We start from the raw sequence: 23,303 nt of genomic DNA on the forward strand, positions 1-23,303 counted from the left end.
ATTACAACTCAAAACATTAATTTATTATTTAATTTAGACGTGTGTAATCAGCACTTACAAAATGTAATCATTAGATTTTAATTACGACAATATTTGATATCATAATTTATTTATTTAAGTTATTTTGCTTTGGCAGCGATAAATAGATCGAGACCAAATTTGAAAAAATTAAATTTATTTTTATATAATTCAAAATCAGATTAAATACAAATGGACATTTATTTACAATGTTTAGCAAATGATATCCCATAAATCGTTTACAATTTATTATCTATTTTTAACCTTAATCCTATACATTTCAATTACTTACATTTCACCTTATAAGACCGTTTGGCCTCCTTGAAAGAAAACTCATCCGTAGTTCACTCTGAGGGGCTATAAGTCGCTCAGATTGTACTATGGGACTCCATACATAATTGTTATAGCTTAGTTTAGAGGTAGGCCACGTATTTGCAAGTAAGAATCGACATTTAAGGTCGGACCGAAAAGTTGTGACGTCACAAATTTTTCAAAAGAATGTCAGCTGATGGCTCACATTTTTATGGCCGTGTCATGAGATTGAATTGCAAACATTTCCTTCCTGTTGGAATGCCATGCCATGCTAACTGGTCTTGTTCCCACGTACCTGATAGGTGGTGTTCATTCAGTTGGGCTCCCTAGCCTGTGTCGGCTGCGTCTGTCGTCAGGAAGTGATTGATATGTGTCAACTCTGAGGAGCTTATCACCTGGAGCCACCACATGATGTCCTGTTAGGCCTGTGGAGGGATTGTCATCAATTGGCGAGGATGGGACTTCGGCCATATTGATGACTGGAGCGTTGTCGCCGTCGGCAATGCAACCTTCCTCGTGGAGGTAGGATGTGAAGTTGAGTCACCCCAGAAGGGATTGGATATGTGCCTGTCTGAGGGACCAACTGCCTTTTTGTACCTGCATTAGCAGATGGTGACGGAGTGCTACACACTTCTCCGGCGACAGAAACCTCCGCTTGTTGTGTGTGTTGACACGAACAAAAACGCCGACCTTCAGTTTCAGTTAGTGTTTATGGCAGAGTATGGTTTAACGACATAACTATACAAATCTAGCCTTGTAGTCAATTCTACTTCTCAATAGCCTTGCGACAACCTCACGACAAGGTACAAACAGAATATATAAGTCCCATGGTCCTAAACTATGGAAGAAGCAGAGAAGAAATGGTCGAAAAAGACCATGAACAGGTAACCAGTAGCGTAATCGTTTAGTATTAGGAAGTAAAATGTATGTTGTTAACCTTTTCTTTGTAAATGTAATAAAATTTTACGTAAAAAATTTCGCCTCCAAGAATCGAGACTGCTCAAGTGTAATTGGAACGCTGTGACCACAGGCCTCGAGATGACACGTCGCGTAGATTTGGGCGCGATCTAATTTGGAAATAATTTCCGGGAAATCTCCATTAAACTTAGAAAATAAGTTATGGGAGAGATTGTTTACGTAAAATTTAGCAAGTACATGCTTCAATAACTTTTATAGCAATAATGGAAGTGTATGAAAATTGAAAAAGAAAATTGAATATTTATAAATTTATATACTGTATAATTGTAAATAAAGAATTTTAATACTAATTTTATCAATACAAGATAGAAGTTAACTACCGTTATAAAAATATTGTAAACGCGTATCTATATCTATAGACGCGTAATTATAATTATAGACTTTATTAATGCTATAACTCGCTGACTATAATGAATATTGTAAAAGTAACAATTGGAAAAACTTAAGATTCTGGTATAGATGGGTTTCTACCCATAAACAATAATAAATCTTAATCACGTCTTGGATAAATAAAAGAATCAAATACTGCGACTAAAAATACAAATTGACGCGTGACCTTGAACCTTAACTGAATTCTGTCCGACTAGAATTTACGGCCCAGCTGTGCTGGCTCGCGAGGTAAAAATAGATTCAAGGTTACGTTTAGATTACTATGGAAAAGCCACTATTAAAGACTAAATAAATTTGTAGTCGCTTGTAAATAACATATTGTTAGAATTAAGCATTTATATATTTAAGTTGGAATGTTAAGTATAATATTATAGTATTTTCACGTAATAATGTTCGTCCGAAAGGTAAATATCGAATGAGAAAGTTTCTGCGGCTCCAAACAGTTTTATTAAAACTTAGTAAAATTCTATTGGCCTAAAAAGGCCGAGAGTGGTGGAAAGGACTAGTACATGGGTGTCAACCTTTCGTTTTGACATTTTAAATTTAAAGACTGCCATTCCCTTATTTAGTACCCGAATACTTATTCCGATACCTCGATGGAAAGCTAGAAACTTTCCCCTTCGTTTGAACACGAAAAATCATATAAAATCAACTATTTTGCTTACGTCATCGCAACGGCGTATTTAAGGGACTTGTTCTAGAGGGTACTTGAAACACCCCTATTGAAACTTTATTTTGTGAAAATAAGGTAGAGTAAATTTAACCCGATTTAATTAGAAGATATCTCTATTAGAAAGTTGCCAGGAACGGGAGATATACGTAAATTTATCCCGTGAGAGAAAGATATACATCTGCTATCCCTTACGGACTGTTTCCTGTTAAACCTCTATCCGAAGGGTATAAAAGGCGACCACTTTTCCCGTAAAATCATTAGTTTCTACACTTCTCACCAGCGATCTCCTACTAAGCAGCAGTCCTTCCGCGGATACGAGATACGGTTCTCAGTAACATTCGTGAAATTTACCTACAATAAGTCCCCATCGACGGGCAAAAAGTAACGCGAATATCTCGTATCTGCCGGTCGTGACGTGTGCCGCAAAACGTAGCGCGAATAACACGTATCTGTCGGTAGTGACGTCGGCCGCTAAAACGTAGCTCGAATACCACGTATCTGTCGATAGTAACGCGCTCGCGGAGTAATTTCATTTTTCATTACTCATCATACGAGGTGACGTAATCGGGATAAATTACGTGATCGGATTTGTTTTATAAAAACAAATTAATAAACTCAGTTTGTAATAATAAATTTTACAAATCTTTTTTCGGAATTATAAAATAAATTTTTGAAACTTTATTAAGTAAACATAATCATAAAATAAATTTTAGTAAACAAATTCATAAACATAAAAACAAATTTTAGTAAATAAATTTGTAAACATTAAGCAAACCTTTTGTAAACAAGTCTGTAAACACAAATAAATATTTGTAAATGTACTGTGAACATAAATAAACTTTATAAACAACAATAAAATAATTTCTATTCTTTTTTATAAACCTAATACTGTGTGACCAAAGAATAATTTATATTTTCTTTCTTATGGGAAAATATTTCTCGAATTAAAAATATCCAAAGAATATCGGCGTATACATTCTCTGAATTAGGTGTGACTTTTTGGGAACTCGTGAAAGATTTCACAGAGATCCTATAGTGAACAAATAAATAGTTTGCTGATACTTTAATGAGATTTAATTACGGGAACAATGACAGTTAACCTTATTGTGTGACCGTGAACTCTAGTACCTGAATAAATTCGGCACCACACCAGCTGAGAGTTTTATTCGGGAATTCAAAAGTTGTGATACTACAAAGGAGATCCACCTCTCCTAGTTCATCACTAGTCTCCTCAGTGACGGCCCGGTAGCATTATTGAGCTAGCCGTGAGCCGGGTCATGTCAGTGTCCTACGTGATGTCCAGGAACCCTCATTGTTGGCTTGGGTTCAGACAGGATCTTTTAATATTTATTAACCACCCTAAAGACTGTAGGAAGGTTATCATGTATTCCACCTGAACCGAGACTGTTCCTCGGATTGGTTGGCTACTAAGAAGTCGTCTAGGTATATGAATATTCTCAGCCATTCTTTCGTAGGCGTTCGGCGACCCAATTGGTCAGGGATGCCAACATAATCGGAGCAGCTGGCAGCACGAACGGGAGACACGTGAATTGTAGGAGCTCCCCTTGGTAGGCTAGTCGAACGAATCGACGATATTGAGAAGCCATTGGTATCTGGAGGTACGCCTGGCTTAGATCTATTATTACTAGCCAGTCTTCTGTTTGTAAGACGGCTGGAACCTCCTAATGGTGAATTAGTTTGAATGGCTTTGGCTGTAGGAACGCATTCAAACGCTTTCGGTTGAAAAGAGGGCATAGGGTCCCGTCTTCTTTCTTGATCAGAAACAGGGTTGAGAGAAAAACTGGGGGTTTGACCCGTTTCTTCTAGAACCCCTGAGTTCTTTAAGTCCTCGATCTCGAGAGTGACCTCTGCTGATTGTTGCGTTTGAAATTCTTTCCGTAAAAGTAAAGAAGGACTTACCAATGGTGGTGTCCGCACAAAAGATATGCGGGCTACGGCTATTATTTTTACCAATGTTGGGGGGTACACTACGCCATCCAGACTCCCCGAAAGTCTCTTAGGCGGCCCCAAATGTTGTTGGTCGTCCAGATGCGGTCACCTTCGCTTAGAGTACGGATCCCTGGTGGAGCCCGTACCTCCGATGGAGAACTCCTTTCCCACAGGACGTCGCCCCTTGGGAGTACCCCGGCCATAATGTGAGTTCGAGGGCCTTCCGGGACTCTCAGCTCGGAGGAATCCTTGATAGAGCCTCCCGAGTGAAGGTATCCTTCCGGTAAGGATCTGAGACATGTTCTCGCAAATTTTATTATGCTTTGTCCCCAAAATTCCGATTTTTTGGTACAGGCTCATCGCTGTTATGATGTTTTGAGGATTGGTTGCCCTATCCACTAACCCTTGCATACCCTTCCAGAAGCTGTCCCGTTGGGAAAACATCGTATTTTTGAGGGCCGCGATGGTCCTCTCCGTCAGATGGTTAGCTGATGACGAGTGGTCGCACCGACGCAACTTGTCATTTAGACCTAACTCTACGACCATAGGGGCCGCTAAGAATTGTTTTTTGGGCGTTGTGCCACTCCTTGCCGGTCCACCTGCTGAAATAAGGTACGTAACGAGGATACCTCAAACATCAGCATCTTAATCTACGCTCGTACGTTGAACTTTTCCTCCTGTAGCAGTTCTGCTTCGCCGTCTGGTGTCCATTGCTTTTAGAATATAATCCTCACGGTAATTCAGATGTTGCGCCATAATCACTGATCAATTGTTTTGATAGATAATGAACTGTCAGACGCAACATGTAAACAATAAGAAAGTCAAATCCAGAATGAAGACAAAGGGATCCCAAACTCCATACATAAAAAATGGACGCGCGGGTATGACCAATAAATAAAAACGGAGGAATGACCAACGACAAGAAAAAGGAAAATAAATTAGTAGAATATAACCTCACGCTAAGAAGAAAGAGCAAACCCTATCTCAAGGACTTCAAAGTCAAATTGGAATAATAGTAATATAATCCCGCCACTTTTGAAATGTTGATGAGCCAATTAAATTTTTTATTATGAGGCTGTCAGTCCACATTCGTGATATATTCCATCATAAATGTCACAGTATTTCTCTATTGAGATTGATCGATGATTAATGCATTGCGATAAATTCAGAGTTGGGAGCACTTTATTATCTATGGATTGGGGAACTGGCAGCATTGAACATAAATATATTGTCTATTTCTCTTTAACCAAAAAATGACACATGCGGTGATACGTCTGTTGTCATTTCATTAACAATTTATAATTATTGTCCTCTAGACATATGCAATAAATGTCATAATGGTGCGACATAATAATCAGCTTCCCGATAATTTGCCTCAACTTCAAAACCTCATAAAAAGAGACCCTGACTCTTATCGTGATGAATTTGTACAGCAATATCGTCACTATGAGAGTACGTTGGATATATTTCGATTGTCGCCGGCTCAACACTCAAAAGCGCTGGACGAGCAAGTAATGTTCTTGGCACAGGTTGCCCAATGTTATGCTGAAGAATTGAAGCTATTTCCCCAGCAGTTAGTGGACGTATTAAAGACCCACAATACAATATTGGATAACAACATGCGGATGACATTTTGCAAAGCGCTTATTTTGTTGAGGAACAAGAACCTTCTGCCGCCCTATGATCTTCTGGAAGTTTTCTTTCAACTTCTCAAGTGTCAGGACAAAGCTCTGCGAGAATTTCTCGAGACTCACATTATTACGGACATAAAAAACATTAATTCAAAACATAAAGATGCGAAGTTGAACTCAACTCTGCAAAATTTTATGTATTCGATGTTGAAAGACTCTAATCCGAAAGCGGCGAAGATGTCTGTCGATATTATGATCGAGCTGTACAATAAAAACGTTTGGAACGACTCGAAAACTGTCAATGTAATCGCAAGTACAGGCTGCTTCTCAAAAATAACCAAAGTGATGGTGGCATCGCTGAAATTCTTCCTCGGTAAAGATCCCGAGGAGAAAAACTCTGATTCTGAAAGTGAGGACGAACCCAGCGCCAGAGACTCAATGATGTCAAACAAGTTTAACAAAAAAACTCGTAAAAGAGAAAAACAATTAGAAAAAGTTAAGAAACTTGTCACAAAGACAAAAAAGAAGAAATCTAATGCACCTTCCTTTAATTTCTCCGCTCTTCATCTCGTTAATAACGCTCAAGGTTTTGCAGAGAAACTTTTCAAACAACTCGAATCGTCTAATGAAAGATTTGAGGTAAAACTGATGACCCTTGATGTTATTTCAAGATTGATCGGACTGCATGATTTGTTCCTGTTCAACTTTTATCCGTTTATATCTCGATTGATTCAACCACACCAACGGGAGGTAACAAGAATATTACAGTTCGCCGCGCAAGCGTCCCACGAACTAGTCCCGCCTGATGTGATCGAGCCTGTCATAAAAGGACTCGTTAATAATTTTGTGACCGAACGTAATTCATCAGACGTTATGGCGATTGGACTCAATGCAGTTCGCGAAATATGCGCGAGATGTCCTCTCGCCATGACGGAAGACTTATTGAGAGATTTAGCACAATACAAAAATTATAAAGACCGTTCTGTTATGATGGCGTCTAAGTCGTTGATTGTCCTCTTTAGAGGTTCAATGCCAGAACTCTTGCATAAGAAAGACCGAGGACGTCCTTCTGAAGCGACTGTAGAAATTAAAAATAAAAAATACGGCGAAGTTGACGTCCGAGATTACATTCCGGGATCAGAAGTCCTTCTACAGAAGTCTAATAAGGAAGTAACTGCACAATCGTCAAATAAAAAAGATAACGACAGCGATAGTGATAGTTGGGTGGATGTGGATGAGTCAGGATCAGATTTAGAAATCGATACGGATTCTTCAGAAGAAGAAACGGGATCCAAAACAAAAACAAACACCAAAGGTGATTCAAAACGAAAGATTCTTAAAGCTAAAAGGAAAGCTGACAAATCTGCCGCTGATAACCCGCCCACAGAAGAAGATATGGTATCAAAAATTGAGAATGCACAAAAAGTTTCACTGGATCGCATTTTTACCGACGAGGACTTTAAAAGAATCGATAAGGAGAATTTGAAGAAGCATATGAGAGTGGCTAAAGCTATGAAGAGAAAATATGAGGAAGTGGACACGCAAAAGACCTCGGAACTGGTATCACTTGGTGATATCGAAAATATTTACAAAAAGAAGAAACATGACAAGAAAGCCCGCATGGAAAGCGTCAAGGCCGGAAGGGCGGGACGGGATAAATTCGGTTACAAAGATGGAAGACAAAATATCAACTGTTCCAAGACAAACAGGGAGAAGAAGAAGACAAAGAATTATCAAATGATCATCCACAAGGCGAAGGGAAAAGTAAAACGTTCTTTCAAGGATAAACAGGCGGCATTTAAAAATTATTTAATCAAACAAAAAAAAATGCGATGAAATATTTATTAGCAGAAATAAACTATCACAATAATTCTTATTGTGGAAGAGACAATATGTTAGTTTTGAAATACTAAACATATCATTATTCTTTCCACACAAGACTAGAATGTTATTTCCAAATGCAAATTGTCAGACAAATAAATCTAAATTAAAACTATTTAATTGTTTTTTTCATTTTCTTTTAACCTATATACAATATATAAATACATTTTTTTCAGTAATTGGGCGAAATGTAACAGGAAAAAATTCTACGATGTTTTAATATAATATATCTTTTTTAACTATTGAATGTATCAAACAGGTATAACGAGGGTACTCCTAATAAATTCTCAATTATGTTTAGCCCAATGACTGATATTTGGACATTCATCATAATACGCAAAGAGTGGCAACCACTAAGTTTAATTTGTGGAATCTGCCCATACAAACAAAACCACTGTGGGAGATAAGTGTGTTGAATAGAATGCATTGTTACTTGATACTCAATTTGGTTTAAATTATAGACACCCATAAAGAATTTGCAGTAAGTAGTAAATTCAGTTAACAGTAAAAATATAATTCATATGGTTTTGAACAAAGTGATATTGCGTCAATAGTATACATATTTAAGAGCCTAGTCAAATCTCAATAGGTTGGATGAATGATCTACAACCATTCCTCATAAAAAACCATATTAATATAACTCCAACACTAAAAAAGTTGACAATTATAAAGGTGCCCATTTAGAATTAGCAACAGATTATATGTAGGTATGCTAGAAAAAAATTGAAGGTCATCTGAATAGAACATTTTATGTGCATGTTCTATTCATCAGATGACCGTGAATCATGAAGAAAGTAACATTATGCCCGGTTTTAGATGGCATGTCAAACTTTCAAATTGCATTTACTCCATAACATGATTTCGAGACTTACCAACTTTTGGCAGTTATCCCACGATATAACTTTCATTCTGTGCTTAGGAGTGACCATGGTAATTTGTTGTTACTAGTCAAAATCACAACATTTAGAGAGCATTTTTTTGTGTAGAAAACATGTAATTAGAAATAACCGGTTAGTAACTAGGGCAATTAATGATACCTTAATTTAAAACGCAAAAACCGATGGTCAACATTAACGCAGTTGAGAATTATTTGTTTAATAAAAGAAATGGTTTGAGACATTAATTATTGCAATTGTGATGTTCGATGAGAATACTATGAGTGGACTTTGTCAGGTCGTCGCTGTAGGATTGGTTTCTCGAATAGACCAAATGTCAAATGTTCAGGAGACGAAAAACAAATTTCATTATCTTATATTTAAATACAGGTATTTAAATTGTTGTTTTTACACCATCTGAATGCTGTATTCATTACAAAACGACTTAAAGAAAAGAATGGTTCTGGTCCATTTAGATACAAAAAATCATTCTGCATTAAAAGGTCGATTTCGACAAAAACGGATATTCAACAAACCAATCCTATAGCAAACGAGATGTCTCAGTGACGTTGGGCCCAGTTTAGTGGCAGAATACAAATTCTACATTTTTTTTGCGATTTGTACGTTTAATAGTAAAAATGACTTAAATATGCTTGCACTCGAAAATTAAAAAATTCTAATAAATATTTAACCTCAGAAAGAAAATAACGTTGAAAAAAACTGTAATTCATTTGGATTTAGTATCGTTCGGTTCGTGGATTGTATGTGTACGAATACGTATACTGTCGTCAGCGCAACGAGTACATCGGCTGCCAGGTAATTAACAGCACTAGTAGGGGTAAACATCCCCACACACCCCATTGACCAACCCAATCATTGTTTTGTTTTTACTGTATATATTAGTAAAACTATGCATAGTAGGTACCTATTCATTAGATGGAAATAGCCCTTAAGAGGATATTTACATTAGTATTACCATGTAAAGGTTTGTAAAATTTTCCCATTTCTTAGATATGTATACAATTATTACAAATGACACTTAATTCAAAATTCCAGCACAGCAACATGGATCAATATTTTTCTTTGTTTTATTTGTAGGACAGATTTTTCAGGCAACAGTACTGTTTAAATTATTAAGCGACCAGTGTCAACCACTCCTCACGTGTTATTAGATACAATAATCGTTTTAAGCATGGAGTTCCTTGGTCAGGTCTTTGACAAATAGTTTGTCGGAGGCTCCTTCTCTCAAGAGTTCTGACTGAGCTTCTTCTAACTTTTTTCTGTTTGCTGGTCTCGTGAATCTGAAGTAATAATAAGCTCGTTCAGCGATGACCACTGAACTTGCTAGAGTGACACCAATGCACACCCATACTGTTCCTCTGTGCAGTTTGTCGAGGAAATTATTTTTGGCTATTTTTCGCATCATCTAAAAATGAAAGCATTGAAGTTTAGAACCTGAGAGTAGATTATTGCATGAAAGCAGCTTAAATGACAATCCTGTAGCTAGAATACTGTCTTTAATAGCTAATTAAAATACATTAATGTCATTGATATTAATGGATAAAAATGATCAAATCTACCAAACACTAATATCCGTCATAAAAATACATGGATGCATTCATGGTCTGTGGCCATATAATTAAGTAATTGGAAAATCAGATTAAGGCTTTCGGTATTTTAGAAAAATTATAATTGAATATATGTTTATCTACGTACTTTCTCACGATTTTGTATATTGAAAAATTAACCTTAAAACTTTTCTGTTGACAGTAGTATTTGGTGTTGCAATCATAGATAATATTTTTACGTATATTATCTATGATACTATTGGTAAAATTTCAATAACACGAATTTTCAGATATTTTATAAAAAAAATAAAATATATTCGTCAATGAAATAAAAGTTAATTCACTCATAAAAATCTAATAAAGTGACGAAAAAAAATTGTAGGATTCTCAAACACGTGTTGAAATTTTTGTGAGGAAAGGTGAATTGTGTCGCTGAGTTTCAAAACCCGCTATAACACCTTTTCATTTTGTTGAGAAAATCAATAAAAACTTTTAAAAACTCAGTTTATGGATAAAGGGATTATCGATGTTTTTCTTTTTTTGCCCAATGATGGGTTATTTTTGGAAATATTTTGCATATCTATTTATATTGTATTCTAGTCCACTGATTAAATAAAAGACTTAAATCTTTGGTTATAGCGGTTTTTGTAAGCAACATAGTGTTATAGCGGTTTTTGAAATACACATTGAAGGTAATTGAACAATACAAGTGCAGCGCACAGGTTAGGTACCAAGTTGAGTAAATTGACTTCAATGTCTTCAATAGAGCATATTTTCTGATAACCCACCTCAGTGACAATGATTGACATAATATAATTAAGTAACTAACTCGGTGTTGTCATTGTTTTGGAGCTCATTATGTGTATTACTGAAAACTAATAACTTAAACGTGTCGAACACTCCTATACAACTTGATTAAAAGTCAATCACGAAAATCAAGACTTTGAAGAAATGTATGCAAATCGTTAATTTTATGAGTGCCATGTCAATGCTTTGCACTGGTCGAAAAACATTGGTGTGTACTATTTAGAGCTCGAACACAGAAAAAAAAATCACCATTTTTACTCTTAGTGTACGTCCTGAGTGGCAGCGTTAAGCGTTTTGCCCAACTCAAACGTATAACCAAAAAAGACATTGTCTACGAACATTTTCATACACGGTTATACGTTTGAGTTTCGCAAAACGCTCAACGCTGGCACTCAGGACGTACACTTAGCATATAGGCCTCCATCAACGGGTTTTCCAAAGAATAGCCCTTATTAACCACTCAGTTGCTCTGGATTATACATTGAAAAAACTACACGTAATTTTAGCTGGAAGCGAAGATTGCACCCGCACCTTGAAAGATACACTCACACGATACTCCACCTAGGAGCTATATACCTACCTACATATATGGCTATAATTTGTTGTGTGCATCTACAGAACTCATATTTTTATTTCATTGTACACAGGTGGAATGTATCGCGTTTGGGTTATTACCTCAGTTACTCTAGGCGAGCGGCTCTCAATCAGTGTTCTGCGAAGTTTTTTTTAAATGTCGACTTATAAAGTATGCTTAAGGAAGCAGTGGGAGCTGGTGAACCTCGGTGCATGCGCTACCCGTAGAATATACACTAAGTAAGGTGGCTATCATGGGGAAGTGGAGTTTTTCAATCAGAAAAGAATAGAAGTTTTTGTGAATATCTTAGCAGCGAACTTTTGTGTGCCAAACTAGCATACTTGGCAGAGATATTTAGGTACCTGAATAGTGTGTACACCAGTATGCAAGAGATCAAAAAGCCATACTTCTACGGATAAGCTACTGGCATTTCAAAGAAAAATAGAGCTATAGGGGGGATAATCTTGAAATGTTTATAGGTATCCAAAACTCATGGTTGCCTCCTTGGTGGAGCATTCGGAAACCTAGGGAGTACAATTAATACCCAACGTTACCCTCCATCCGTGACTACAGAGAGATACGACTGGGTATGGGAACCCAATTATATCTGACTTAGATTTTACAATATTCTAAGAGTTATCTTCTATTTTAACTGATCGCAGTCTTAAAATCAAACCCATGAGTTATCTCCAGATATGTTTTGCATTTCTGTGAGAAAAACAGTTTTCTACATCCTATTTATGTGAGTGTTTCAAAAAAAGGGAAAGAGTAAGGACTCAACTGTGTTGAAGGTGAAAAGGGAGTCTGTTTATCACATCTAATATTATGCCCTAATATAAACGAAATCACCAAAAAACGTCAAGCTCAAGTGTCACATTAATATAAGCTTTTTTAGTTATATTAGTGACAAAAAGTGATTACGACTTATGATAATTTTATTTGGTCAATTAGAACATATTATAAAGATATGTGTAGTTTTATTTTTAAACCTAAATCCTTAATGTTCCGCGAGCACCAAAAGGTTGAGAAAAAGTCTAGGCAATTAGGCACTGATTATGATATAAAACACATCAGACATGAATACCGTAACATATTTATTTTATGCAAAATAACAAGACTACAATTTATCGAAAAAAGCTTTCAATGTTATCTTAATTATTCATCAATATCTCCATAACCGAGTCTTCAGTTGTCAAGTCAACGGGGGTTGCGCCATCATCGTCCTTGTTATATTTATCGGCACCACATTTCAGCAAAAATTTTACACAGTCAATATGGCCACAGCTCGCGGCGTAATGTAATGCAGTTTGGCCGGTTGAGTCTCGCAGGTGAACGTCACAATTTGCGTCCAAAATAAAACGAATCATATCTAAAAGTCCTCGATCTGCGGCCCAGTGAATCAAGCCCAGTCCGTTTGAATCGAGTAGACCGACAAAGTGCGGCTCGGCTTGTAGAGAATTTTTCACATTGGCGACATCACCCGCTTTGCAAAAATCAAAAATGTCCCTGCAAGCGCAAGCCTCTTCGTCTTTGGAAAAGCTGGAGACCGCAGCCCATTGGCCGCCCTTTTTGGTTTCCTTGCTTTTCGATGATGATTGCATGTTCCAATTTGGATCGATTTCAGTAATCAAACTAATGTATTTCTCCTTGGATTTGGCCGATGTTATATCTCCGACGGAATTCCATGCGTCCCATTTCTTTTTTGCTTGAACTTCATACCAGTTCGGACGCGGAATATTGCACGGGCCTTCCGTGGCCTGTTTAAAGAGGGCGTAGATTTCTAAAAGTTTCTGCTGATCCAACTTGGAGACTAGATGTTTCATGTGATCTGCGGCGACTTGGAATTGTTTGTTGAGCTTCCCGTCGTCTCCCTCATTGTCAGAATCAGAGAAATCTAAGTCAGAAAAGGTATCCAAAGCTTCAGCCATTGTATATTTTCGAATGCTACAGAGTTATAATTGGATGTCAGCTAAAATTACCGAGATAGGACATCTATTTAACTCGGGAATCACTATGCCGATGAGGGATTCACAGACAAAACCTTGCCTTCTAATGAATGCATTTGTCTATTTATAACGTTATCATATCCGGTTTTAGAAGTAAATTCCACGAAACCGTATCCTCTGCTCAACCCGGAAGATCGGTCAAATACGACTCTGGCTGTTTGAATTCGGCCAAACTGCGAGAAGTACTCCCCGAGCTCTCTGTGACCTATCGTCCATGGAAGATTTCCAACAAAAAGTTTTCCAACGAATCTTCCGACTTGACTGGCCATACCTGTTTGATCTGGAGCAAAAATTAAGTTAGAACTTTTAAGAGTGAGTTATTTCCAATAAATGGATAGAGTGATCTCCCATTAACTCAATAAAGTCAATCCCAGTGTCTGCACCTAGGTCTATTAGATTACACTTTAAATTCCACTTCTTTAATAATGCTTCAATGGACCAATCCGAACTCCTTTCTTGATAGGTACACAAAAATTTTGCGTTGCTTGTTTCTAAGAAATACGCGATCGTCACTAAAATGTCTTCGAAGATTGCCGGATCGTAGAAGCAGTCTGAACTTATGATGTAGTCAAATGGTCCAATGTTAAGTGCGTTTGTGAGAAACAGTCCCCAGGTCAAGCCGACCACGTTAATATCACGTCCGGGAGTCAGACCATTCACTTCGCAGCAGCGGGATATGTGTGATAGCGATTTGGGAAGAGTGCAGCTATCAGACAGTGTCACAATTGCACCGCACTTTGCAGCTAATATACCTGAAAATAATAAATAATTCTTGAACTTAATCAAAATGATCATGACAAAAAAAGTTTGAAATAGTCACAACAATATTTAGAATAGCGTCATTTCCGCTCATAAATTTTGAAGTTTTTTTCAAGACAATTCAAAATTTAAAAAAAAACAACAAACTTTATACAATGATGATTGATGAGGAGGTAGTATGGACACGTTTTAAGAGGTATTTACGGATTGGGTTTTTAAATGATTAGACATGATACCTCTGTATATAAAATTAACTATAAAATTTTACACTGAGATAGATATCTGATAATACTACCTAGGTCCTAGCGTATATCTTACACCAAATGTGCGAAATTGACTATTACATGAAATGGGCAAAATTTTGCCTAAATCATGAAAAATGCAAGCCCGTTGCCTTATTCATGAATTAGGCAAAATATCTACCGAGTGCGTGAATTCAGCAGTAATTTTTCTGCCTAGTTCATGCATTGGGCAAATTAGATAGTAGCGCTACGGTGGTGTTTTTTGCAACTAAACCAAATGTGTCAAATGCTCATGTATTGGTCAAAATAGATGGTCGCGCTCCGGTGGTGTTTTTTGCAACTAATCAAACTAACCAAATGTGTCAAATGTCATTGATTATATAAAAAATATACCAATCAATAACTACAATGATGTTCATATCCATTTCCTATGCCCAAAAAAAATCTAGGACTATAATATGATAACGGAAGAATTTTATTAAAAGGTATTTTCGCGATTTGATTCGTGCTTGGGTAGCAATCGTGCAATGGTCGATTGTTTGTTTGAGTTAGTTTGTTGACACTATTGTTAGCTAACCTCAAAATGGACATTCAGTTGAATTCGGAATTACAAAACCTAACCTAATACAGTAAAAACTCGTTAATACGAATTCCATGGGACCGAAGATCGAAAAAAAATTCGAATTACAAATTATGACATGTATGGGGGAAAAATATTAAAATTTTGAAAAAAAAAAAATTAATTTTGTTTCCGATCATAGATGTACCTACCGAATTGGGTCATAAAATGTCAGGATTATTTTTATTACCTTCTTAAAATAAGTAATTTTTGATTTTTTAAGAAAAGTCTGTCACAATTTTCAATGACTGGCTCATGAAATAGTGTACTTTATTACGATTTATTGAATATTTTTGTATGCCAGGGACTCTGAAATCATTTCGAATTAAAGGTATGGTTTTATATGAAAATAATGTTCAAGGGACTTTTTTTTCGCGAAAATTTCGAATTACGGCGAATTTCGAATTATCAGTGTTCTTATTAACGAGGTTTTACTGTAATAATAATATTATATTATGTCCAATTACAACTAATAAAACCATCGGCATTAAATTTACTTTTTCTACTGTCATGTTGACAGTTTAAGAATTCCATACCCTGGCGAATTCACGCACTCGGCAGATAATTTACCTAATTCATGAATAAGGCAACGGGCTTGACTATTACATGAATTAGGCAAAATTTTGCCCATTTCATATAATAGTCAATTTCGCACATTCGGCGTAACATATACATCTATAATCTCATTTTTTACCCGAATGGTACTTATGAGGTGCATTTGTGTTAATTCATTTTTTGCATGTGGTGTGGGCTGCCTGCCGAGGACGTTTTAACAGATGTTTACAAGAAATGGTTGTTTGCCATTTCCTTAACTATTTAGGTCAAGTACATGCTCTGGGTCAAAACATACATTAAAAAAAAATGTGAATTCACCATAAGCGAGATTCGAACCCGAAATCCATACTTCAGAAGCAGACATTCTGCCTCATATTATATTACATTTTTTTAGATAAATTAAATAAGCATAGGCAACTATACAACACCACAATGAAAAGTTTAAAGATTCAGTAGGTATATTATCTTGAACTTAAAATAAAGATAAATTACTATTTTCACTCCTTAACCGAGCATATGGATCTTGACACCATGATAATTATGTTAAACTTATTTTATGAGGAATGGTTGTTAGGCATCCCTCTAACTCTTTTTATAAATAAATATATTTAAAATAATAAATAAATATATAAGTATACAATAGGTATATTCTTTTTAACACTACAACTGGCCATGAGAACCAATGAAAGTGGTGTAGTGAAACAGTAGTATATTTAGTAATAGAAGAGAAACAATCACAAACACACAGGCTTTGAGAAAATCACATAAATATAATATATTGTGACTTAGGCGAGAATCAATCTCAGGGCCCCCAGATGAAAGGCCAGGCCCTGACGCATAGGACTACTACGAGGGCCCTTGCAGGCATGTATTACTCTGGAGAAAACACATGTGACTTTGTGACTTTACCAGATGCAGGATTAGAACCTGCAGCCACGGTGTCGAACAGTGAAGTGCAAACTTTTAGTATGAAAAATATTTTCACTTTTTAAATTACATATTATAATATGATGACAGTGACTTTCTATAAATTCAACTATTTCAGTTGAGATCTGATTCTCTTTCAATGGGGTAGAGATAAATCATTCTACAATGGAACCATCGACGATTCGCAACTATAACGAGATTGCTGGGTCTTTTTACTGGTTCTCCGCCGTCATCTGTCAGTGAGCGCAGTGTTCTCAACCGAACTATAATTATAGTAGATTTTGGTTCGCGTGCTATTAAAAAAAGTAACATTTTCGTCCGCATACTATTAAAAAACTATAGTACGTCAAAAATACCACAATTTTGAAAAATGGAATTAATTAAATTCGCCGGTTGTGAGAATATTCCCCATTGCTTATTTCATTGCTTTTAAAAGTTGTCTATATTGTCGATGTTTAAAGTTCCGTAAAATGTTTGTACTTCATCACAGCAAATCGTAATAACGTGAAGCGAGGGACGTAGTAAGTATAATTTATATAATATAAACAATAGGTATAAGATCTCAGTGTGCGATATTAGTCTATGAACGTAGTCTTGCGTTGTATACTCTAAAGAACTAATGTGACAGTTAATGACGACGCTTCGCACCCTGCCACTCAGGACACTTGCATTCGTGATCGACATGCACGTCGCACGCCACGCCCCGCAAAACGTTTCCCACTCAGGCCTTAGCCTAAGGCTCGGTAGTTTGAGAAGGAAAAAGGAGAGGGACTGAGAAAAACGGGCCGATTCAACAGGTGCGATATAAACACTGCCAGCGATAGCGATCGACAATAAGCCCATTACCAGTCTAGTTTCTGATATCAGGAAGAAATCAAATCCGTACGCCTTAATTATTAAGCAGTACCATTATACTCCCCTTTGAATAATAATATTATTTCCGGCAACCTATCACATCACATCGGGTTCTTTCAAATCAGGTTTAATTAAATTTGGAAAGAACAGTACCTGGCAAAGCTGTTCCGGATCCTATCTCCAAAATCCGTTTTCCAATAATGTTATGGCGTTGCTCCCATAAAAACCAAGCCAACACAGGAGCCGATGGCCAAGTGTAAAACGAATAACTAGCTTGCAGGAGCTAAAAATTAGAAAGTCGATATATGTACTGTTGGAATTGAGTAACACTTTTGCACACCATGCAAGCTATCACTGACTCAAATTATAGATAAGGAACCGTCACCCAATATATCATAGTGTAGCGGTTAATACATTAGTAACAATACAATGAAGTTTAGGTACATAATATTACTAGATAAACGGTGCCGATACCCCACGTGCAATCTTGGGTTATGTAAGCTGAGTCAATGAAAATACCTCAGGGATACGGATTTCCAAATAATCACCGTGTATGTCTCCGTTACTTATAGGCTTGGACCTGAACACAAACTTTTTTGTTTGTTCGGCTAATCCATCGCTCATCTCAATAAAATATAGACGAAATAAGATTATTTCTGTACGGCATACCAATTTGACAAGAGCATAAAGAATAGACGATTAAATAATAGACAATCAGCCATGAGCGGACACAGCTGACATTAAAATTTATTAAAGGTGTCGTATAAAAACCTTATGCGGAAAATCTATTCGAAAAAGACCGTTTTATTAGAGCATGCAAAATATGAATGCTGCAAAATAGGTTTAAAAATAAATACTGCTTTACTATCTCTTTGCGCCAGTTAGTATATAGGTATGGGTACCTAGGCTAGGTGGTAACACATCAAAGACTGACGATAAAGCCTCCCCCAAACCAAAGCGAATATTCGCAGCGAATTCGCAACGCCCTCGCTATCGCTGTCGCTACCGCTTGGATTTGATGCGAATTTCGCGTTTGGCCCCACACCAAAGCGTCAGCGACGCAGCCATAGACTAAATAATTTTATTTACGCGCCAGATTTAAAATTGTAAATATTATTAATATTTTACGCCAATTATTCTATAATTTTTATGAATTAAATATAAAAAATACACGTACACTATAGCGCTTTCAGAATTGCTACAACTTTTACCCACTTTGCGTAAAGTGTATTTTAATTATCTGAAACAAGGTGGCAGCATTGGATGCAGCCATAGACTAAATACATATACGAATGTCAAAGTGACAGTTGTGTGTTGACAAAATGTACACGTCTTCTGAATGCTTATTACACGCTGAAGATATAATGAGATGGCGTGCGACAAATTACATCGACATTTAATATAACCTTACTTTATGACAGGGCAAGATTGCCATGGCTCATAGGTAAGATAGATTTACTCAGTTTCATAACTGCACATATTATAAATAAGCATTTACCATGAAGGGTTAACAGGATTTGAAGGTAATATGCTATTGAAATAACATGTCTCCGTTATTTGAATTGTAGGTTTTGACTATTTTGCGTTTCTACGCAGAGGGAGCGTACCAAAAACGGGTAGGCCAAGTCTTCTGCGCAATGAGCCAGGCATCAGTAAGCAGATGCATAGGAAACGTGTCCGATGCTATAATAGCAGTGCTTAGTAATACTTACATACAGTCGCCATACAGCGCTGACAGTCTTTAGTGTTGTGTTGATACCCTCTGATCAATTTATACAATATTACAATGTACATGTCATGTAACTAGAGTAACTGCGCATAGACACAACAAGTAAATTACCTACTCAATAAGAATTTAACGGGAATATTATTTTGTGTCGGTAAAAATATTTTTTAATTTCAGACTTCAAGAAAGGGCAGGTTTCCCGAAAATCATTGGGTGCATTAACTGCACCCATGTGCGAATATACCCGTCATACTTGGAGACTTTCAAAAATGAGCGCAGAAAATTTTCTGTAAATGTGAAATTCGTAATAAAATCTATGTTGTTTCTGATACATTCATATTCATTACGTATAATATCATAACATGACATTTATTTTTATGCAGGTATCTGACATGTCTGACATGGACATTCTGGCGGTGAGTGCCAGATTTCCTTTGAGTGTTTATGACCAATTCATATTTAGTGGATCGTTGGTAAAAACTGAAATGAAACATCTACAGAACGACAAGAATTGGGAATTTTGTTTTATTAGGGAAGTATGTTAAACTTTACTTTACTATGGCAGTACCAGTAACAAATATTTTTGTTTGGTTTATATTCATCCGTATTTTGTACAGGTACTTCAAAGGAATCAAAATTTTGCATAGGTATGAATATGATATTTAATGAAACAGTTTTTTAATTATTTAAATCCTGATTTCTAATATTTTTACAACTTTCAGTCGAAAACATATTCAAATTAACAGACTGTGTATATTGAAATCATTCTAGTGCCACCATAGGCCAGCCAGACTCACTACACGGCTGCCCGCTGTTTGACCAGGGATGTGATTGAGTGTTTTTGGATAATGGACCACACCAGATCGCATAGCTACAGCAACAAGTGCAAGACCAACCGTGGCTATACATACAGTATACATGTATATATTAAATATAATTTATGTATATTTATTTATGGCTTATACACCGAAACAAAATATGTCACTTAACTGTACTTGAATATTTTTGCAGGATCATTCAATAAAAAATACTTGGTTTAGGTTAAGAAAGTTTTAATAATCATTTTTGCACAGAATACAAGAAAAATATTTATATAATTATTAGAATTACAATGAGCTTTAAAAGTAACACGATATTGTAATAAAATGGACAAATATGAAAAAAATAACAATAAATTGTATATAGATAGGTAGACAGGGTTCAGATGATTCTGGCAGTGCAGGCGACTCATTTAGGTGTCAGTATTGTTACTTTCAAATGACAATAACACCGTTCCAATGTGATTCGGTCGTGCCAGAAGACTCTGTCCTTCCTCTATTTAGTAACCAGGTGTTTTACAACTTTAAATGAAAATTAAGTGGGTATATAGATAGTATATTTTTTCTAGTATAATATTATTTAATTAGGTGACTTTTTATTTCTTTATTACTTGAAATGGTGTTTATATGGTAGATGGATTATAATGGTTTTGAAATATAGTTATTTTTGTTAATTCTACTTTAACTGAGTCATTTACCTTGACAGCTGTTTCGGCACATAAACTCATTTTCGGAACATTCAACAATAATTTGTGATTATAAAAGAGCTACAGGTCACGTAGCAAATTAAATACGCTTAGTTAAATAATAAATACATACCAAATATTTTACAAAATACACCACATACATCCATCGAATATGGTATATAAAATACAGATTCAAGTATCAAATAATTCTTGGATAAATAGATGTTTATGTAAGTATATGTTTTTTTAAATACTTACATGATACTGTGTTGTATAACATTTAAATTTATATTTTTGATTTTGATTTACATACTTAAATGTACCTACATAAATTTGTAATGTACAGTAGGTACTTAATTACATTTTTAACATTAGGAAATTACCATTATTCGATTCTATCCACCCGCCATGTCTATAATCACCCCAACGCTGGATAGAAAGAGACATCACACAAAATTGGCTGTTTGATAATAAATGGTAGTTGAAAAATATTTTAGAGTATGATTATGTCCATAGAAACAGGTTTTAAGTCATTCATATTTGTCCGAATAATGTGTAGCAGAAAAATAGAAATTTTAAAAAGGGTCTATTCAGTATTCACCCCATTCTACGGCAAACATTTTTCTTAATAAAAATAGGTACATCAATAGAGGAATCATAAAATGGACCTTGGCCCTCGCCCACGCCTTATTCATCCTTGTATATTATATTATCACACTTAATGTTTTGGAAAATTCATTAACATTGTGCACAAATGCCACTTTTGTTGATTGACACTTCACTTAGTTGATCTCTTTGTTCACGTGAAGTACAATAAAAGTATGTAGCAGCGAAGAACTAGAGACCGAAAATAGTAGAAGGAGCTAGAAGAGGCTTTCATCTAGCAGTGGAATGACCCCGACTGATGTTGATGATGAAATATTATTTTATTCCTGTTAATGCCGGGGGTTTCATTTTTAATTTCTTCTGGTGCTTTGTACCTACGTTGAAAGGTTGAAGATCTTTGCTAAAATTAAATTCATCACAAAGCATTAGTATATCTCCAACATCGTTCAGGTAGGTATCCATGATGATAATATAATATTATGTACTTAGAGGAGGTACCTGACCTTTATATTTACATGCACATAAAATTATTAATCTTATTGCCTAATGCAGACCAAGATATACCTACCTACATAATATTACATGAACAGAAGTTTAAGAACATCTCAATTAAGTTTAAAATGTTTGTAGGTAGGTATACAAATTAATGTGAAACAGAAAACATTGGTTATGTTAGGTAGGTACATGGAACATGTAGATATTATCTTGGTTCGCGGTCGGCACTGGGCAAAACCAGTTTATTAGCTCAATATACCTATACATAATGAAGGAAATATATACCTAGTAGGTATATAGGTACATAATATCGTTTTTGTGATTGAGGTCTCTTGAGATCAAAAAACAAACAACCTAGGTACCTATGTCCTACTGTAAATAACCCGATAGTAAGTAGTATGTAAGGTTTTTGGTCTAAAACCTTACAAAATACCACAATGACGACATGGAGTACCTACTTATCTACCTATATGTATATTATATCTTTAGCTACAATAGAAATGCTATGCTGCATAATGTTAGATGCAAAAAAATAATCTTAAAGACTACCTATCTAACCTAAAAAAATATTATCAACGAATATAAAATGGGTATTTACGTGACCGATACCGAATATGATTGAAGTAGGTATTGTAAATGATACCTAATTATAACATTATTGATATGACTGCTCGAAAGTCGAAACCAAAACGTCAAACGATCGCAATAAGTTAGAACTTATCTATGGTTAGAACTGTCAGTGCCCTAACAATCAAAGTTATAAAGTTTCTGTTATTAAAGGCTGTGCATGACGCAAATTAATAATATGTATTTTTTAAATATCGTGACCTTAGATTAAAGTTATTTATTTATAATAGCGTATTCATCCTGTCAAAAAACTTTACATACTTTGGTTAGACAAAGATAAAAGATATTATTATGACGACCTTCATACCATTTTCAACAATTTCCCTGCCAATTTCATCCCATATCTTATCTTTCTTTCTCATGTTTTGTAGTCACTGTCAGAGAAATTATAAAGGATTGGATATTTCCGGACCAACTCGATCAGCTGCTCAATGTCTTCGCCATTTTGATTTTACTAATTCCCTTGGCGAAATTGTCCGCCGCGAATAAATTCGCTGTCGACAGAGTTCCCGAAAATCGCAGCGAATATTCGCTGCAAATTCGCACTCAAGACGCAAGGCGGTCGCGCAAGCGTGCTCTGTCCCGTAAGCCAATACGAGCTTGATTGGCGAATAATTCGCTGCGAATATTCGCCGCGAATATTCGCTTTGGTTTGGGGGAGGCTTAAAACAGTAAAGTTGCAGTAGGTACGTAGCCTTTTGTAATATTCTTTCTTTCTTTGTAAT

The 23,303-nt window shown here is 35.9% G+C and overlaps 5 protein-coding genes and 1 long non-coding RNA gene across 10 annotated transcripts; 2 read left to right on the forward strand and 4 right to left on the reverse strand.

Annotated features, from left to right (window-relative positions):
* Positions 1–5,502: 5,502 nt before the first annotated feature.
* Mys45A (SDA1 domain containing protein Mys45A) lies at positions 5,503–7,948 on the forward strand. The gene has a single exon (XM_085949677.1). The coding sequence runs from the start codon at positions 5,659–5,661 to the stop codon at positions 7,786–7,788; it is 2,130 nt and encodes a 709-aa protein (XP_085805803.1). The 5' UTR covers positions 5,503–5,658; the 3' UTR covers positions 7,789–7,948.
* Positions 7,949–8,081: 133 nt separating this feature from the next.
* LOC147070169 (uncharacterized) lies at positions 8,082–10,492 on the reverse strand. Its single transcript, XM_085949678.1, has 2 exons — positions 10,425–10,492; positions 8,082–10,134 (listed from the first exon to the last, which is right to left on the reverse strand). The coding sequence occupies exon 2, from the start codon at positions 10,132–10,134 to the stop codon at positions 9,895–9,897; it is 240 nt and encodes a 79-aa protein (XP_085805804.1). The 5' UTR covers positions 10,425–10,492; the 3' UTR covers positions 8,082–9,894.
* A 2,242-nt stretch (positions 10,493–12,734) lies between these two features.
* Positions 12,735–13,585, reverse strand: LOC147070170 (acyl-CoA-binding domain-containing protein 6-like). The gene has a single exon (XM_085950004.1). It carries the CDS (start codon positions 13,583–13,585, stop codon positions 12,809–12,811), a length of 777 nt encoding a protein of 258 aa, XP_085806130.1. The 3' UTR covers positions 12,735–12,808.
* Positions 12,735–18,310, reverse strand: LOC147070171 (histone-arginine methyltransferase METTL23-like). The gene is made up of 3 exons (XM_085950006.1): positions 18,140–18,310; positions 17,774–17,903; positions 12,735–14,415 (listed from the first exon to the last, which is right to left on the reverse strand). The coding sequence occupies exons 1-3, from the start codon at positions 18,242–18,244 to the stop codon at positions 13,970–13,972; spliced, it is 681 nt and encodes a 226-aa protein (XP_085806132.1). The 5' UTR covers positions 18,245–18,310; the 3' UTR covers positions 12,735–13,969.
* On the reverse strand, positions 13,669–13,932 carry LOC147070172 (SRA stem-loop-interacting RNA-binding protein, mitochondrial-like). The gene has a single exon (XM_085950008.1). It carries the CDS (start codon positions 13,930–13,932, stop codon positions 13,669–13,671), a length of 264 nt encoding a protein of 87 aa, XP_085806134.1.
* Positions 18,311–18,843: 533 nt separating the features above from the next.
* Positions 18,844–20,383, forward strand: LOC147070173 (uncharacterized). 5 transcript variants are annotated; one of them, XR_015070960.1, is made up of 4 exons: positions 18,844–19,064; positions 19,524–19,635; positions 19,730–19,762; positions 20,118–20,351. It is a non-coding gene; the product is annotated as an uncharacterized LOC147070173 (long non-coding RNA). The 5 variants fall into 5 exon arrangements; XR_015070963.1 differs by lacking the exon at positions 19,524–19,635; XR_015070959.1 differs by having other exon boundaries at positions 18,855–19,064; positions 19,730–20,383.
* The last annotated feature ends 2,920 nt before the right edge of the window (positions 20,384–23,303 follow it).

The sequence above is a fragment of the Rhyacophila brunnea genome, unplaced genomic scaffold (assembly GCF_057557595.1).
Source record: "Rhyacophila brunnea isolate RB1 unplaced genomic scaffold, BYU_Rbru_1.0 scaffold_22, whole genome shotgun sequence".
Taxonomy (NCBI): domain Eukaryota; kingdom Metazoa; phylum Arthropoda; class Insecta; order Trichoptera; family Rhyacophilidae; genus Rhyacophila; species Rhyacophila brunnea.